This window comes from Prionailurus viverrinus, chromosome D3 (assembly GCF_022837055.1).
Source record: "Prionailurus viverrinus isolate Anna chromosome D3, UM_Priviv_1.0, whole genome shotgun sequence".
NCBI classification, from domain to species: Eukaryota; Metazoa; Chordata; class Mammalia; order Carnivora; family Felidae; genus Prionailurus; species Prionailurus viverrinus.
Genome location: NC_062572.1, coordinates 64,088,078 through 64,107,349, shown reverse-complemented (window position 1 = coordinate 64,107,349; position 19,272 = coordinate 64,088,078). Strand labels below are relative to the sequence as shown.

Sequence of the window (19,272 nt, the reverse complement as noted above, 5' to 3'; positions counted from 1 at the left end):
AAAGTCCACTGCACTGAGAACTTACCTGGGCAAACTTGTGAATCTGTTCTACCACTGCAGCAAAAAGAGCATGGACACTTTCATCAATCAGACTCTGCATGTAATGCACGGCCTCTTCATCAGACAGGTCTAGTCGGAATTTATCCTGAACCTATAAGATCATAGTATGTTAGTCTTGAAGGGGGGGTGGAGGGGGGAGACATACTTTGAAGAGACAGAACCAAATGGATACAGATGTTATTACAATATATTATGACTGATTTCTGTGACAAAGAAGTGTTTTATAACTTACAAGAAGTTCTGAAGTTATTATTCTTTTGAGTGTCAAAGTTTACTTTTTGCTATATGCTGTAAATCACCCTATCCTTGTTGGTTGCTACCTAGGAATAAACCTAACCAAAGATGTAAAAGATTTGTATGCTGAAAAGTATAGAAAGCTTATAAAGGAAATTGAAGAAGATACAAAGAAGTGCAACAACATTCCATGCTCATGGATTGGAAGGATAAATATTGTTAAAATGTCAATACTACCCAAAGCAATCTACACATTCAATGCAATCCCAATCAAAATTGCACTGGCATTCTTCTCAAAGTCAGAACAACCCTAAAATTTGTATGGAACCACAAAAGACCCCAAATTGCCAAACTAATACTGAAGAAGAAAACCAACATGGGAGGCATCACAATCCCAGACTTTAGCCTCTACTACAAAGCTGTAATCATCAAGATAGTATGGTATTGGCACAAAAACAGACATATAGACCAATGGAATAGAATAGAGAAACGAAAAATATACGAACAACTAATCTTTGACAAAGCAGAAAAGAGTATCCAATGGAAAAAGACAGTCTCTTTATTTTATTTTATTTTTAATTTTTTTTAATGTTTATTCATTTTTGAGAGACAGAGAGAGACATAGCATGAGTGGGGAAGGGGTAGAGAGAGAGGGAGACGCAGAATCCGAGGCAGGCTCCAGGCTCTGAGCTGTCAGCACAGAGCCCGATGCGGGGCTTGAACTCACGAACTGTGAGATCATGACCTGAGGCGAAATCAGGCGCTCAACCGACTGAGCCACCCAGGCGCCCCAAAGACAATCTCTTTAACAAATGGTGCTGGGAGAACTGGACAGCAATGTGAAGGAGAATGAAACTAGACCACTTTCTTACACCATACACAAAAACAGACTCAAAATGGATGAAAGACCTGAATGTGAGACAGGAAACCATCAAAACCCTAGGAGAAAGCAGGCTACAACCTCTTTGACCTCAGCTGCAGGGATTTCTTACTTGTTACATCTCCAAAGGCAAAGGAATTAAAAGCAAAAATGAACTATTGGGACCTCATGAAGATAAAAAGCTTCTGCACTGCAAAGGAAACAATCAACATAACTAAAAGGTAACCGACAGAATGGGAAAAGATATTTGCAAATGACATATCTGATAAAAGGCTAGTGTCCAAAATCTATAAAGAACTTATCAAGCTCAACACCCAAAAAGCAAATAACCCAGGTAAAAAATGGGTAGAAGACATGAATAGACACTTTTCCAAAGAAGACATCCAGATGGCCAACAGACACATGAAACGACGCTCAATGTCACTCATAATCAGGGAAATACAAATGAAAGCCACACTTGAGATACCACCTCACACCAGAGTGGCTAAAATGTACAAATCAGGAGACTGTAGATGCTGGCGAGGATGTGGAGAAATGGGAACCCTCTTGCACTGTTGGTGGGAATGCAAACTGGTGCAGCTGCTCTGAATGCAACCTCAGTGTGGAGGTTCCTCAAAAAATTAAAAATAGAACTACCCTATGACCTAGCAATAGCAATACTAGGAATTTACCCAAGGAATACAGGAGTGCTGACGCATAGGGACACAGGTACCCCAATGTTTATAGCAGTGCTTTCAACAATAACCAAATTATGGAAAAAGCGTAAATGTCCATCAACTGATGAATAGATAAAGATGTGGTTTATATACACAATGGAATACTACTTGGCAATGAGAAAGAACTAAATCCTGCCATTTGCAGCAACATGGATGGAACTGGAGAGTATTATGCTAAGTAAAATAAGTCAGTGTATCTTGAGAAACTTAACAGAAGACCATGGGGGAAGCGAAGGGGGGAACCAAGTTACAAACAGAGAGGGAGGAAGGCAAACCACAAGGGACTCTTAAATACAGAGAGCAAACTGAGGGTTGATGGGGGGTGGGGAAGAGGAGAAAGTAGGTGATGGGCACTGAGGAGGGCACTTGTTGGGATAAGCACTGGGTGTTGTATGGAAGCCAATTTAACAATAAATTATATTTTTAAAAAAAGAAAAACTAAATAGTAAACATGATTCTTAGGCCCTGCAAATTAAAAACAAAAAAACTGTTCTTTTAACTCAAAAGGGTGCTTTATTTTTTCACATTTTGAAGCTAGAACTACTGTGTAAGATTTAAAATGTGACATATTTATTAATAAATAATCTCCTTCACTTTATCCCTGTTGTTCATTATTAAATGGATATACCAAGGTGAGATGATAATAATATTCTCCCCCACTGTTTCACAGCCTATAGAAGAACAGAAACTAAGTTAGTCACCGGCAAAATCAACTGAAGTAGATCTTCCAAAAATGTCTCCCTTCCTATAGCAATTCCTTATACCTCTGCAAAGAACTACTTTAGTTGGTCTGTAATTTCCAGTAACAGAAATTTCTTTGTTTCATATTTATAGTTCCAGTTGATTCCCAATAACAAGAAGTACTAGAAAAATTAGTAGAAACGTATGAGAATGGTTCCTAAAAAATAAAAGTCAATGTTATTGATGACCACTTTGTGTAAAACACTTCACATCAAGATTTTGCCTGACTCTGAGATAGCAGTGAAGTAGAATAGTATTTCCATCTAGAAGATGCAGAAACTGAGGCACAGAGAATTTATGAAGCCAACCCAAAGACCCTTAACTGATGGCAGGGGTCTCACACTTCCAGACAATCTCATGCCACTGCACGAGATTATACTCTACTCCTTTCTCCTCTTATAAGTGATCCATATATACTTTGGAAAAAACAGGCAAGGAGAAAATGATGTTTCCAAGCAGATAAAAAATGGTCGTATTTAGTATTTACTGTTAAGTATAGAATTTAACTACCACAAAAATGAAGAAGGACACAGTACAACAACCATGGCCGTGGAACGGTGCTCATCTCTTTGCTAGATGGGAGGTATACCAAATGACCCAACAGCTCTGCAGCTTCAGGCTGGGGAAGTACAAGAGAGGTGGGCATAAAGAGTGAAGGATGATTCGGCGGAGGGACATCTAAAGGTCTGGGCTTTTTTTTTTTTTGTTTTTAATTTTTTTTTTTTTTTTACATTTATTTTTGAGAGAGACAGGGCATGAGCAGGGTAGGGGCAGAGAGCAAGGGGGAGACACGGAATCCGAAGAAGGCTCCAGGCTCTGTGTTGTCAGCACAAAGCCCGACTCGGGGCTCAAACTCTTATGACCTGAGCTGAAGTATGGCTCGTATGACTCATATGACCTGAACTGAAGTAGGATGCTCAACTGACTGAGCCACCCAGGTGCCTCTGAAAGTCTATCTTGAATGAACTAGCTCTCCTATTTCTGAATCCCAATTAATGGCATATCTCTTCTTTGAGTTTAATCCTTTATTTTCCTTGACTTAGAAAGATGTCTGACAGGTCTGGAACTATTTTTAAAAGCATCAAAAAACTACAGATCAGAAGAATCAGAACTTCAGCCAATTGATCAAAACTTAAATGCTTGTACATGCGCTTGCAACACAAACAGAATATATATATTTGGCATAAAAAGATGTTATTTACCAAATATGAAAAAATAATCTTTTATAACAATGAAGTTAAGGTTAACTGCATATAAATGGTTGATTTGGTATCACATATACTGACCGGCCTACTTGGTACTGTCCCCTAGGTCCTTAAGATTCTAATCATTTTCTTCAAGCTATATTCTCTTTGCTCTTCAGATTGTATACTTAAGCTCTATTTATATGTGTGCATGCACACAAACATGCACAAACACAGTCTCTAACATTCCAATTAGTACTAAATATTGAGTTTGTCTTCAATAACCTTTTGATGTACACTCTTCTTGCATCCACACTCTCAGGGGTGTAGAGCTATTCCCCACACAACACACATTTCTAGACTAAACTATATTGTCTTTGGGGGTGACTGGGTGGCTCAGCTGGTTAAGCGTCCAGCTTCAGCTCAGGTCATGATCTCATGGTTCATGGGTTCAAGGCCTGTGTGGGGCTCTGTGCTGACAGCTCAGAGCCTGGAGCCTGCTTCAGATTCTGTCTCCCTCTCTCTCTTCCCCTTCTCCACTCATACTCTGTATACTCTTTCTCTTAAAAAATAAACATTAAGAAAATAAATTTAAACTATATTGTCTTTCATAAGGAGCACAGAGATATCATTTATACTTAATCTTTACCCTTTGTCTCTGAAAGCTCAAAACACATCATTGCGAAACTAATTTAGCATTCATTAATAAAGACTTTTGCTTAAAACAATTTAGTGTTTAGCATCTCTGAAATAAGAGTAACTTTCATTAAAATAATAAAAGCAGACACTTCCTCTCAAAATTTTTTATTTAAATTATTAGAATAAAAAAATTTTCCTTGTAATAATTATTCAATCACAAAAGTGATTACAATAAAGGAACACTTTTCATTCATCAAGGTGAAAGAAAGAGTTTTAATCTAAACAGTATTTCCTTGCTGAGTTCATTTGATAATCTGAACTGCATTATAATAATAGAAAAAAATCCCTTAATTGAATAAAAACCAGAATTTAAAATAAAGAGTAATTAAAAAGAAAAATGATAAAAACTGAAACCCCCATCCAACTACTGCTAAAAGAGAATCAATGTTATAATTGTTTGTAATAGGACACATGACTGCTAAAGAAAAATGACACCTACATTACCAAAACTCCCTAAGAGTGGATATTATGGCTTATATGCTTTAATAAACATAACTTGTAGGCACCAAGGAAATTTAATTTTACAGGTCATTCGAAACAGATCTTCAATTTGTAGATTTTCAATTATACATACACATATTCATTATAAATATGTGTATACATACAAATATGTATTCATACAAATATATATGTATATAATTTTTTTTTGTTTTACAGATTAGTCAAAGATCAATTTAGAGAAAGAACATATCCCTTTATTCTTCAACACAAAACAGTATTATCTTGTTAAATTCCTTTGAATAAACTCATTACCACAATTTAAAAGATTACTCATTTAAAGAAAAACACGAATGAAAAAGCACTGCTAAGTGGTGATGTTTATCCATTAAACTATTCTATTTCTCTTTCTTTCTTTTTTTTTTTCTAAATAGAGACTCACCTGTATCAAAAAGCTAAGAAAATTCAAAACTCCCTGTAGATAGGCAATTGCCTTTTTTCAACACACTCTCCCTGGTAACAAAGTGAGTGATTTGCTAGGAAATACAGTTTTGTTTTGTTTTTTTTTAATTGAAGTGCAGTCAACATACAATGTTACATCAGTTTCTGAATACACAAGTCTTTTATCTCAAATATCTTAACTTCCTTTTATTCACTAGGACAATCTAGTCGGACAGAGCTAAGAAATCTTATTTCCATACCACAAGTTCATAAAATATCTCCTTTTAATTTATTCAGAAAGAGCTGACAAACCTAATTGGTGAGGCCCTTCCTGGCCACAAATCCTAAAATTTTCAAAATCAATGCCAACTCAACATTTCATTTTCCCCTCACTTTTATTTTTTCTCTAAACACTAATCACTATTAATATGTTACATATTTTAACTTACTTTATCCTGTTTCTTTTCTGTTTCCCTTATTAGAAGGTAAGCTCCTCATTGAAGGCAAGAAATTTCATTTTATTATTACTATAACTCAAACAATAAGATAGTGCTTGAGACATAGTAAATCTAAATAGCTCAATAAATACTGTTGAGTGAATGAATGAAGTAGAAAAAATATTCATGAGAAGGATAAAGGTAAATGTAGGAGAATAATCACCCTTAGACTAGAGGAAGGCAGGTAGGGTGCAGTTCAACACTAATGACTGTTTTGATCCACTAATAAAAGAGGATTTAAAGCAAATAGGGCAAAATGTTTAAATACAGATGGTGATTACTGGGTGTTTGTTACATGAGCATCTGTATTCTTTATGATTTAAGTAGTTCATATAAAATTTACTGAAAGAAAAAACTAGTATGATCTGTTTGCTCATTTTTGAAAATTAGTCTATCCATTATGGTTTAGTTATATTAGCACTACAACACTTTGCTTTTATCAATATGCATTATTTTTATTAGACTACTTGGATAACTTTGTTCTAAATTATTAAAAGGATTAAAGCAACTTCTGTGCAAGCTTCCCACAGCAATATAGCAAAGACTGGCACACTAACCTACTACTACCAGATACTTAACTGATGTCTGTGATTGATGACCATGTTTTTAAATCATTGTGATTCCATCTCACATTTTTTGGGCAATTGGGTTTTATAAGAAATGAACAAATCTGATCAACAAAAATATTATGTATCCCATCTATAAGTATTCAATTTCAAAAATTAAAACAAAACTGATATATACTAAATTAAGTTATGGAGACAGGAAAATATTGTTGCACTTTGTTAGGATTACTCGAATAATTTAACTAATCTCTCCTTCTCTCAGCTTCAAATTGCTACACTCTATTTCCCTAGTTGGCTTCTATTCATGAGGCCAACACAAAAATGTTCCAAGTGGTAAGACTTCGAAGTAATGTTAGCAATTGTTATTTCAACAAGGTATAAAAATCTACATTTTTTCTGTTTAATGTTTATTTATTTTTTGAGAGAGAGAAAGATAGCATGAGCTGGGAAGGGGCAGGGAGGGGGGTGGTGCAGAAGATCCAAACCAGGCTCTGTGCTGACAGCAGAGAACCCGACATGGGGCTCGAACCCACAAGCTGAGATCATGACCTGAGCCAAAGTCGGACACTTAACCGACTCAGCCACCCAGGCGCCCCAAATATTTACATTTCTTAAAAAATGAAATTTATGAAACATACATTTTAGCCTATTCCAGCGTAAGTTTACAACATTATCAGGACTTTAATGTCAAGTGTATGTTGCAAATAATTATTTCATATTCTTAATAAAAGAGCAGAAAGCAAAGAAAACCTTTTATGAAATACCCTTTTGAGGAGATATTTGGTGAAATACATTTTTTTCAAGGTTCACTTAATTGAAATCAGAAAACAGCTAAGGAGTACCCATCTAAAGGCAAACAACTAATACATACATGCATTTTTTTTCTTCACAAAATAAATTACTTCTGTGTTAAAAGATAGGGCCGCAAAGACAACTGTTAACAAAAGGTCACTGACCTTATACAGTAAAATCATGACTTTCTCAAAGAGAAATAGAAGATCTAATAAGAACAAGAACGACATAATTTAATTGGCAGAAGAAACTGGAAGACTCAGTTTGACAAACACCGTTAGAGAATTTTCATAATTTGACCTCTGAACACAAGTGAAGTTAGGGAAAAGTGAATATATAACCAGAGATAAATGGATTTAAAATACATAGCAAAACAAATCCTGAATATATCAATGCAAAAAACAAAAACAAAAGCAAAAAAATAATAGTATTTGGAATCTAGTGCACCCATCAATTATAGTCAAGGAAATTTTAAATTTTCATCAACCAATTACTTTTCTTGATGACCAGGTTTAGTCCATAAATAAAAAATAAATGACAAAAACAAGCCACGCCAAAAACCAGTGTGATAAGTAGTCTATTTCTTAAGGGGAAAAGGGTGTTTATTGAAACAGTGCTTGTGGATACAATAATAAATGCAGTTTTAATAAGAGGATAATTTACTTAAAAGACTGAACAATATTTACATTAAAACCCCTCATTGTCTGCGACAGACTTATAAAACCAAGTAAAAGGGATTCTCATTTATGTTTGCAATTGTCTGAATATTTGTATCTCCTCCAAATCCATGTTGAAATACTAATGCCCGATGTGAAGATATTAGGGTAGAGCTTTGGGGAGGCACTTAGGTCATGAACATGGGACCCTTATGAATGGGACTGGTGCTCTTAGAGATCCCACAGAGCTCCCTAACATTTTTTTCCAGATGAAGATATAACAAAAAGTCAACCCAAAGAGGGCTCTCACCTGACCATACAAACACCCTGATCTCGGACTTCCTAATTCCAAAACTATAAGAAATTTGTTTCTCTGTTGTTTATAAGCCATCTAGTCTCTAGTACTTCCTTACAGCAGCCCAAATAGACTAAGACAATGTTCAATCCAGAGGAATCTGGAGTTGGTTCGGAGTTGGTTATGTCAGAACTTAGAGCTTTTTGGTTCCAATTATTATTTTCAACCACCACAGAGACTCCATCTCAGAGACTGCTACTGTCCTTGAGTAACTGTATACTTCTGCAAGGTAAAAAGTTTTACTATCTTTCTTTCAAGTTCAATAATGATTATCACACTGATATTGAAGACGATCTTACGTCATCTCTGGATATAAAAAAAAGCACTTTATATACACCACCCCCAACACGCCCGCTGAATCAGAGAATCAGAAGCTAATTCAGATAAAAATCTTCAAATCTGTTGCCCTTCCTCCCATCTCTTGTTAGAATTCATGGTAAAACAGGGGCACCTGGATGGCTCAGTTGGTTAAGCGTCTGACTTCAGCTCAGGTTATGATCTCGCGGTTTGTTGAGTTTGAGCCCCACATCTGGCTCTGTGCTGACAGCTCAGAGCCTGGAGCCTAGTTCAGATTCTGTGTCTCCCTCTCTTTCTGCCCCTCCCCCATGTTCTGTGTCTCAAAAATAAATAAATGTTAAAAACAAAAACAAAAACAAAAAACAAAGAATTCATGGTAAGGCAAGTCTGAATCACTGTTCACCTACATGACGACTACCCTTTTTTCTTCTCTTTGGAAGCTGAGTTAAAGGGGATGTCTCTACTTTGTTGACATGGAAAGAAACTCTGGTAACCAAGGTATGGGTGGGAAGGATATAGAATGGCTTGTCCCAGACAGGATTATAATATTTTGTCTCTGATCCTTAGCGTGTATAGCCTGTGCGTGCCAGGCATCAGATATCGTATCAGGACTATTAAAGGAGAGCTACAACTGTCTAAAAAAAAGAGCAATGGTTGTAGCAGTAAGCTTTCTCTGTAGATGCAATGACCTAGTCATGTGACTGTGGGTATGAACAGAGCTGGCTGCATGGACCTAAGAGGCTGTTGTGTTCTGGAAGGTAAAAAATAATTATACAATAGCTCTTTTTCTTAATTCATGTTACTTAAGAGTCTAGAGCCAGGGACATCAAGGCGAAATGGGTTATTAAAACCTTAACATCTTTTATATATAAAAAGTAGAAAACATAAAAGTTACCTTTTTCACAGTTTTATCTGGTTCAAGAGCAATATCTGGAATGTTTGCATCCACCATCAAGGAAAACAAGTTCAATATCAGGTTAGAATACCTAGAGAGTGGGAAAGAAAGAAAAAATAGCAGTGTGTTAGAATTTTGCAGCTTCTTCTCCTGTCAAGAATATCCCTAGAGGGGCGCCTGGGTGGCACAGTCGGTTAAGCGTCCGACTTCAGCCAGGTCACGATCTCACGGTCCGTGAGTTCGAGCCCCGCGTCAGGCTCTGGGCTGATGGCTCAGAGCCTGGAGCCTGTTTCCGATTCTGTGTCTCCCTCTCTCTCTCTGCCCCTCCCCCGTTCATGCTCTGTCTCTCTCTGTCCCCAAAAAATAAATAAACGTTGAAAAAAAAATTAAAAAATAAAATAAAAAATAATAATAAAAAAAAAAAGAATATCCCTAGAGGCACCTGGGTGACTTAGTCAGTTGAGTTTCCAAATCTTGATTTTGGTTCAGGTCATTATCTCAGGGTTGTGGGATCGAGCCCTGTGTCAGGCTCTGTACTAAGCATGGAGGGTGCTTAGAATTCTTTCTCTCTTTCTCTCTCTCTCTGCTCTTCTCCCCTGCTCCCTCTCTCTCTCTCCCTCTCTCTCAAAAAGAAAATAAAAATAAATGAATAAAAGCTCTCACTGGCCATCTCGTAGGGACTAAGAATGGAAGTAGGGAAACTATTTCACAGATGTCCAGGTAGAAAAGAAACAATATGGATGTTGTCTGGATGTACTTTGGAGATGGAGTGGATGACACTTGCTGATGGTTTCAACGAGCAAGGGAGAGGGGGCAGAAGAACTGAATGTCACCAAGGATTCAGCCTAAGCAATGGGAAACTACTATTCACCAAAACAAGAGAGAATGAACAAAGAGCAGGATTTGGGGCTGAGGATCAGTAATATTCTGTTTTAGACATATTGAGTTTGAAATGCCTACCAGACTCTTAGTCAAGACATCAAGTAGGCAGTCAGAGAACTCAGGGGGGATATCAGGGCTGATGGTATTAGTTCAAAACACCAGCATTTGGTTCCTAACTGAAGCCACAGGTCTGGATGAAAATGCTGAAAAGGAGTTTAGGGGGAAAAACGATCCAGAACTTAATTCTAGACAGTTTAATATGTAAAGGTCAGACAGAAGAGGGAAGAAATCAGGAAAGAAGCAGAAGTGGTCAGCAAAGCAAAAAGAAAACAGAGAAGCGGGTTATACCAAATCGAAAAAAGGTTTTCAGGAACAAAGGGGTGCTCAACTGTGTCAAGCGGCAAGAAAGCAAAGTGGCCACTAGATTTGGTTATAGGTGACAGTTTATCTCAATAAAATTAGTTTTGATAGGGTACATCTGGAAGTCTTATGCTGAAGGAAGAAAAGGATAGTGGAGACAGTGAGAAAGAGTTTTTTTAAATTTTTTTTTAATGTTTATTTTTGAGAGAGAGAGACCAGAGTATGAGTGGGAGAGGGGCAGAGAGAGAGAGAGGGAGACACAGAATCCAAAACAGGCCCCAGGCTCTGAGCTGTCAGCACAGAGCCCGATACGGGACTCGAACCCATGAACCGTGAGATCATGACCTGAGCCGAAGTCAGACGCTTAACCAACTGAGCCACCCAGGCACCAAGATAGACTTTTTTAAAGCAAATGGGCTGTGAAAGAGTAAAGAACTAGGGCAGAAGTACAATGTCTAGGACTATCCCAGACTTCTCCCCACCAGACACACGCCAGAGGTACTCACCTAGCTGTGACAACCAAAACTGTCTCCAGACATTGTGAAATGTGCTTTGGGGAAAAGGGGAGTGTAAAACAGGTCTGGCTGAGAACCGCTACTTAAAACCAATGGTGAGAACACCATGGCTGTTGGAAGTTTCTTCAGTAACGTACAGCTGTTGCACTGTACACATGAGACAGGAAGGAACAGAATTGTGATTAGAGATGAAGTGTCAGCAGGTGAGGTTATTGGACTGGATAAAAATGTGTAAGAAAGTTTAGAGAGAAGGGCAGTGATTAGAGCTTGAGGGCATAAAATTCAGTGGGGAAAAGAGAAAAGTGAGAATATAAGGCAGATTTAGTATGGTGTAATTTTATATGGTGTAATGGTGACTGGACATTATCAGTGAGGTTGAAGTCTTCCAGGAAGGAGTATAATCCAAAAATGAGCTGCAAGGATAGACGATGTTGGTCAGAGTGGAAAGCTGGTGATTGAGATTTTGGAGGGGTAAATTAATGTTATTCATGAGAGGCAGTAGACAAGGCTGGTTCTACATGAAGAGGACAAGACACTCAGAGGTCAAGTCATGGCTGGACCACTTATGTGAATGTGGAAGTCACAGCAGTAGTCTTGAAGTAGACAATACAAGTTTTCAAGGAATAGAGGATGACAGACAGACACCTGACTTTTACCAATGGGGAGGATACCTATTGGTGTGATCTCCCAGTGTGTGTGTCTAGGCTTTTCTTCCTTAAGAAAGCAAGGAAAGAAATCATTTGGAAGTTGCAGCAGGGAGCAAGGGGGGCACCAAGCCCTTCTCTAAGCTCTACAATATGTAGGACATGGAAATAAAGAAGATCCACTTGAGAGGGCTGCAAGGACCATGGCATCAGCAGAGTACAGCCACCTGCTATGTATTATGTCATGAATAAAATATGCTCTTTCAATGAACCCTCAATTATTTGTACTCTCCTTTGTTGACCATACAGTTTTTTCCCATCTTGTCATAAGGGAATCTCAGGGTAAATTCAGAGTAATATTTCAGAGGTTCTCAAAACTGGCTGCCCACTAGATTCACCTGGGAGCTTTTTAAAAATAATAATGCCTGAGCCCAATCCCATACCAAGTAAATCAGATGGGCCCCCAAACTATTTTCCCCCTAAAGTTCCCCCAGGCAATTCTAATGGACAGCCAGGATCCATGTTAAAATATTTGTTTTTGTGGAAACATATGTGTGTTTCTTTTTTAAAAGGCAAATATTAATGTTTTCTGGATTATCTGTTGGTTTTAAGTTAACCACCCATGCTTCTATTATTGTAGCAAAAGGAAACAAAATGTAAATAAGGAATAGTCTATAAGAAGCTTAAACATTCAATTATTTTGTAGAACATCTGTCACAACCTTAACTTTTACCCCTGCTTCTATGAACCTGAATTTTCCATTTAAGATAGGGTGAGCGACCCCAAACAGAAAGTATACATTCTGAGTAGTCATTCAATATCCTACCCAGAAAATAGATTTAAAGGTTACTAGAAATCTTTAAAACCATTATCAAGAAAAAATATAAGGTCATACAAAGATGGTCTAAATTTTTCAGTGAAAACCTTTAATACTAAAAATAGGAATGCATATAATTAATAGGTATTATTTAGTAAAAGATAATAATATATTTTGTTACATGAAAATCATAACACCATAAAATGTGTTCTAACATCTATACAGTTGTAAGCATTCACAACTTAGTTCAAAACAGACTGCTCTACTTATGTGGTCAAATGTTAGTAATGGTTTCTTGTTGCAGGAAATGAGCAACAATTAACAAAAACCATGAAACCAAACCCTAATAATAAAAGTGTCAAGTAACCTTAACTCCAAACTGACTCAACTATCAGGTTAATTCTCATGTCATAAAGAAAAATTTTTACTAACAGAACCATATTCCAAAATACAACATTAAAAAATAAATGTTGATCCAAATATTAGGGTCCAGCTGATCTTAACCAAAGTATAGTGACATTTAAAAACAAATAAAAAATAAAAGTTTTCATGACTTAACATAAAATTTAGATTACTCTGTGATTTTTCTTAGCAGTGATAAAAGTTAACTTTGGCTCCACATTAATAACCTGCCTCTGGTTTTTCCATTCTACTGAATTGCTACTAATCCATTATCAATGACAGTTTATAAAGCACATCGTTTTCCTTCTGCTTTCAGTAAGACAGAGCACCCCTGACATTTCTCTAGTTATCATTTCATATCATTGTCTGCCTCCTTACCGAGAATGCCATGGTTCCATCTAGTTTTTAGGAGGCTTGGACTATTTTAAATTAAAAATCCTAAGATATTAAAGTGGAACTTTCATCTCTCTGAAAGTGTTTCTGCATCACCAGACAAATCACAGAACACCCATCTTCCATTATTGTTTTAGCATTTCTGAAAGCAAAACTGAGTCACTCTGCCACCTAAAGGATAGTGTGACTGTTTGTAAAATGCACATCAGAGTTTGTGACACATGGTACAGACTGAGTTAACAATGAAGGCCTAATGAGTCACTGCCAAGATGAAATCTAATTAATAGTGTACAGCCACTCTCTTTGGACCAACTGCATCAACATTGTCCAGGAACATGGTCTCAACCCAGATAAGAAGCAGAAATTCATTTAATAACCATACATTGGGAGTCTTACGTTCTAACCATATGAGTAACAGGTTATAAAGACAAATAAGACAGAACCCGTGTGCATAGGCAGCTCACTGTCTACTGGTTATAACTTCATCTGGAAGAGGTGAAAGAAGGTAGTAGGTCTCCTGGGCTGGGAGTTTTCATTGGACTAAGAATATTCATTTTTGCAAAGTTAAGTTGAAAATGGATTTAGAGTCAAATGATCCCGTCATTTTTGACTCACCATCAGAGCCATGTCCTAAATTTAACCAACCTGACTTAATTTACTTTTTGCCTGATGATATATGATGTTACAAGTTCTAAGTAAACCAGGATGAAGAAAGCAGAGATGGAATGGCATTGGAGAAAAAAGAAGGTATAGAGAAAAATCAACCTTTTTCCTTCAGCAAAATGACTGATGAGGTGTTAAAAGGAGACAAAATCATGTGTAACATTTATTACTCCATCATTTAACAAACTTCTGAATGCTCCTGAAGAGCAACCAAAACCAAGGCTGATAAAGTTGCTAAAGAATAAAAATGGATTAATATCACTTTAAATAAGTTAAATTCTTCATTCTTTGATAAAAAAGTGGGAAGTGAGCTTGGGAGAAGTTAAACAACTCAATATCGTGATTATAATCCTTCCAGACTGGCTTCAGGGAGATGTGAATGGTTATGACGCTTCTTAATCTTTTCTCTATTCCAGCACTGTCAAAGAACACAGTACATTTTATTAAAATGATTTTAACCCACTGATTTTGAAGCTTCCATATTTGCCTAATCTTGTGTAATGTCAGCTTCTTGTTTGGTGGATTTAGCAATCGAATATTTAGTAGGAAAGCAAGAGAGTCTTCTTTCTCTTGCTATCAGACTGTTTATCAAAACAGACATCAAACGTATATTAAGAAATACCGGGGCGCCTGGGTGGCTCAGTCGGTTGGGTGTCTGAATTCCGCTCAGGTCATCTCACAGTTTGTGACTTCGAGCCCCGGAGCCCTGCAATCGGGTTGTGTGCTGACAGCTCAGAGCCTGGAGCTTGCTTCTGATTCTGTGTCTCATTCTCTCTCTGCCCCTCCCCCACTTGTGCTCTGTCTCTCAAAAATAAATAAATGTAAAACAAAAAAATTTTTTAAATACATTTGTCTGTGTCATTCTGAGAAAGAGTGATGTGAAAGAATGTATACATTGGAACAACTCCTTTTCTTGCTCTATGAAATGAATTTATCAAAATTCTTTATTCCAAGCAAATCAACTTACCTTCGAAGGTGGAGGAAAGCCGTGTAACACTGTTTACGAAACTCTTGGTACTGCTCACTCTGGGTGCCCCCCATTCCTTCTACCATTTCTTTATTCAGCTTCATTGGAGGAGGAAGAGGCTTTGGATCCCGACCCAAAATATATCCGAAGTCTATGTGGAAGAGTTTGCCTGGATGTTGATAAGAAACTCGTTTGTTATCTTTAAAAACTGAGAAGGGAATATGTCATATTATTGTATGTGCAGTGTCTCTTCACAACGAATACTAAGTCATGATGAAGTCTATTCAATTGTTGAATCCTCTACAGCCAGGCTCGGGTGTGGCCTTAAGAGCATACTGCAGTTCATTGTAACGCAGTTATTTAAATGAAAGTTCAGTTAAAATAATCTCAGTAATATTAATCTATATTCTACTTCAAGATCTCCAGAATCAAAGACAATCAAAGGTACATAACTTAAGGTACTAGCAGAAATTAGTGTCCTGCAGCAAATTTCTCACCCTGAAGTTTACACAAACTCCATTCATACAGCAGAAGACCATTTCTTTTAAGTATTTCTGAAACGAATCCTTTCACTTTTCACTTGTATTTCTGAAACGAATCCTTTAACTTTTCACTATTCCCCTCACAAAAAAAAAAAAATCCCCCAAATTGCAAATTATATTCTTCGCTTCTTCTAAACCATTTTCAACTAATCCATGTCACTCATTAGCTGCAAACTAGGAAACCACAGTATTTATGTCTACCAAGAACTGAATACTGCTGCAGTGCCCACGAAGACAAATTCTCCATGAGTCGCCAAAGCCCACAGACTAGACATGTAAAAATGTGATTGATCATTCACTTTAGAGAAGGATTCACCACCAAATTCATAAGCATTTTGTGACTTACAAGTAGGTGTAAAAGAAGCATACATTTTAACACAAAGAGTAGCCGCGTGGATCCTACAACCCAAGCTCCACCAAGGCAGGGATTTATGCCTTTTCACACATCACTCTACCCATGCCTTATAATAGTTTCTGGCACACTAGGCACTCACTTTTGAGTGAAGGGATGAATTCATTTAAAAAAACAACAACCTAAAATCTTCCTAGTGTAATCTTCCCACTCTTGTTCGTCTTGTGATACATTATATGACCTGTTTTATGTGAAAACCTATCCTCCATCATGCATTTGGGAAGCTTAGGTTCCCCCTACCCCTCAAGGGGAGCAGCCAAAAACTTTCCTTCTTCAAGTACATGTACTGAGTTTGAGCATACTTTTGCCATCCTGCAAAGTATTTTTATACATCAATTCTATCCATTAACATATTAGCTAAACCCCCTACCTCTTTCTCTGTGCATTATTACTGTTATCTGTGAATGTTATACTCCATCATTAGGTCACTGTTGGAAATTTAAGGCAATGATGGGCACAGAACTGACTCTGGGTGGCAGTGAAATCCCAGGTGAACAGTGACACACTGGCAGGCCTTCTGAGTCAGTGGTATAACTGCCCCTTAGTACGACTGACACCTTCACGTCTCACTTGATGAGGTATGTGACCCAGACAAAGCCACTTAATATTTTAATCCTCACTTTCTAAACTGCACAATAGGTTAATACTGTTGATTACCTCATAAGACAGAATTAAAAAGAGATAAAGATATGTTATCTTAAAATAGTACCTGATACACAGTGAACAGTCTAAATGTCTCCTGTCATTATTATTATTTCCAACTAAGCTACAGATGACAGGGTCAAGCAAAATAAAAAATCCTATTTAAGTCAAGAATCATTACATCTATAGCCTTGTCTCATTTAAGAAGCTATGTCCCTCAGAGGAAAAAAACATTTTAGTCTGAACATAAAACTAAATCAAACTATATGATATCTAATGACCATGTCTCCTAAAGGTGCATACAAATGTTTATCTTAAATACTTTGAATACCACTTTTTAAAAAAATGTAAAATACTAAACACTGCTCAAAAAGAAATATTAATAAGTACCACTTCAAAGACATTTAAAATGTACTGAATTGGTATTTATATGTTCCTTATACCTGAGATCACTACTGCCAGGGATTAGTAAAATTAAATATTAAAGGGATAAGCAATCTTATTTGCAACTCATCTCAGGCATCGTTCTTACAATGAAAAACTAAATAATACATTAAGCGGGAAATCCTATACAACTTTGAAAATGAGAGAGAACTTCAGATTTGCCAAGACCAGGTAATAATAATAATGATAATAATAATAATAATAATAATAAGTCCAGATTAAAGGCAATAATGATATTAAGCTTATGTAAAATTCAAAGTAGACACTGGCGTTATTTTCACGCATTAGTAAAAAAACTACACTGAAAATTAACTGGAGTAGACAGCAGACAATGTACTACATTTGGGATATGGAGTCCATATATAAAAAGAAACAACAGCTTACTTATGATTGCTCACAAAACAAGTATTGGAAGGTTTAAACACTATCATCACCTGCCTATAGAAAAACTACCCATTAACAATGTAACTATTGCACTGAAAACTAGTTTTCCATTTCTCCACATCATCTCCTTGTCTTTGTTTTTCAAGCTTATACCACACTTAAAATGTTCCGTTCAAATTGAAGAAATGATGAAAATCTCATAAGAACTTTCAAAAAAAATGCGTGTATCTAGTATAGTAAATGACAGACGGGGGAGGTGAGAGGAGAAGGAATTATAATTAGATAGAGCAAGGAACCTATAGAGAATTGGAAAAGGGTTTGCTCTCTCCAAAATAACAAAGTAACAGTTTAGCGAATTGGTTCCTCAAGCTCACACCCAGGGCTTACTAAGCAAGCATTTGTAGTTACTAGTGAGGCTCCTACTTCAAAACATTTCAGCTTAGTGTATAATGAAATTATTTCTTCACTTATCTTTCTCCCCAAAGTTAACTCTTTTTTTTTTAATTTTTTTTAACGTTTATTTATTTTTGAGACAGAGAGAGACAGAGCATGAACGGGGGAGGGGCAGAGAGAGAGGGAGACACAGAATCGGAAGCAGGCTCCAGGCTCCGAGCCATCAGCCCAGAGCCTGACACGGGGCTCAAACTCACAAACCGTGAGATCGTGACCTGGTTGAAGTCGGATGCTTAACCGACTGTGCCACCCAGGCGCCCCTCCCCAAAGTTAACTCTTACTGAACCATTAGGAGTCCTATAATTAAGAATTGTGCTTTATTTATTTTTGCATAGTACTGAAACCTAGGATAATGGCCTAGCATGCAGAAGGACTCAGTGTAGCTATTTTGCATTTACTTAACCAATGACACCTCAACTTCACATTTATAGCTTAGGCACCTTTTAGTAACATTGCTATTGCAAGAAATTTTCTTCTGGAAATGATAGTTCTTATGGGAAATTGTTCTGTTTAAAATTTTTGTATTTTCATTTCCATTAAGATCTACAACAAAATTAATACAGGCTGAGTCTGGATCACCTAGATGCTACCTTACTACTTAGTACTATCCTGTGATTTCACTTTTTGATTGGGTTGGTATTAAACAACAAGGCTACTTTAACTTTTTCAGGCTAACACTAAAAGAAGCAGAATTGGTTATATCTTCAAATTACCTAACAGCATGCTGAAATAATGAAGGTTATAAAGTAGTTCAAGTAGAGAAAAGTAGTTTCAGAATATTCACATGAGATATATTTACAGTGCTCTGAACTCAAACTCACACTATACTATCTGCACCATATTCACATGGCAAGTGACATTTAGTTACAATATTATTTCATCTGTCACATTAATGTTGTTGAATTGCATTTTGCTAGTTTGTAACATGATTTAATTTATAAAGTTATTTTTATTTTATAGAAGAGTAGACACACAAGAAGTTAGTATCAGCTTTACCTTGTACATATTTAAGATTATAAACTCAGCACAATGGGTTTTACTTCTATTTAAAACAGTTCTGTGTATTACTCATGATTGAAAAACACCATTTCAGAATTCCAAAATGGACTTCAGAGGTCCCTAACTACAATAAAATTAATTTTGGGGGGAAAGCCATAGACCTCACCAAATCCCCAAGGGAAGTTCATGATTCCAAAAAGATGAGAAAGTACTTTTAGAACAAGGAGTTTGATAATTGTAGTATTTACTGGGAAAGCATTATTTCTTAATGCTTAAGGTCCAAGGAAGCAGGCTATCATTCA

General features: G+C 36.7%; 1 protein-coding gene across 2 annotated transcripts in view; it reads right to left on the bottom strand.

Annotated features, from left to right (window-relative positions):
• Positions 1 to 19,272, bottom strand: part of PIK3C3 (phosphatidylinositol 3-kinase catalytic subunit type 3) — a 151,954-nt gene that overhangs the window by 10,028 nt on the left and 122,654 nt on the right. For both annotated transcript variants that reach the window (XM_047828089.1, XM_047828090.1), the window contains 3 exons: positions 15,095 to 15,263; positions 9,452 to 9,542; positions 26 to 151 (listed from right to left, as the gene is read on the bottom strand). In XM_047828089.1, coding sequence (XP_047684045.1) covers positions 26 to 151; positions 9,452 to 9,542; positions 15,095 to 15,263 — 386 coding nt within the window. The remainder of the gene's footprint in view (positions 1 to 25; positions 152 to 9,451; positions 9,543 to 15,094; positions 15,264 to 19,272) is intronic.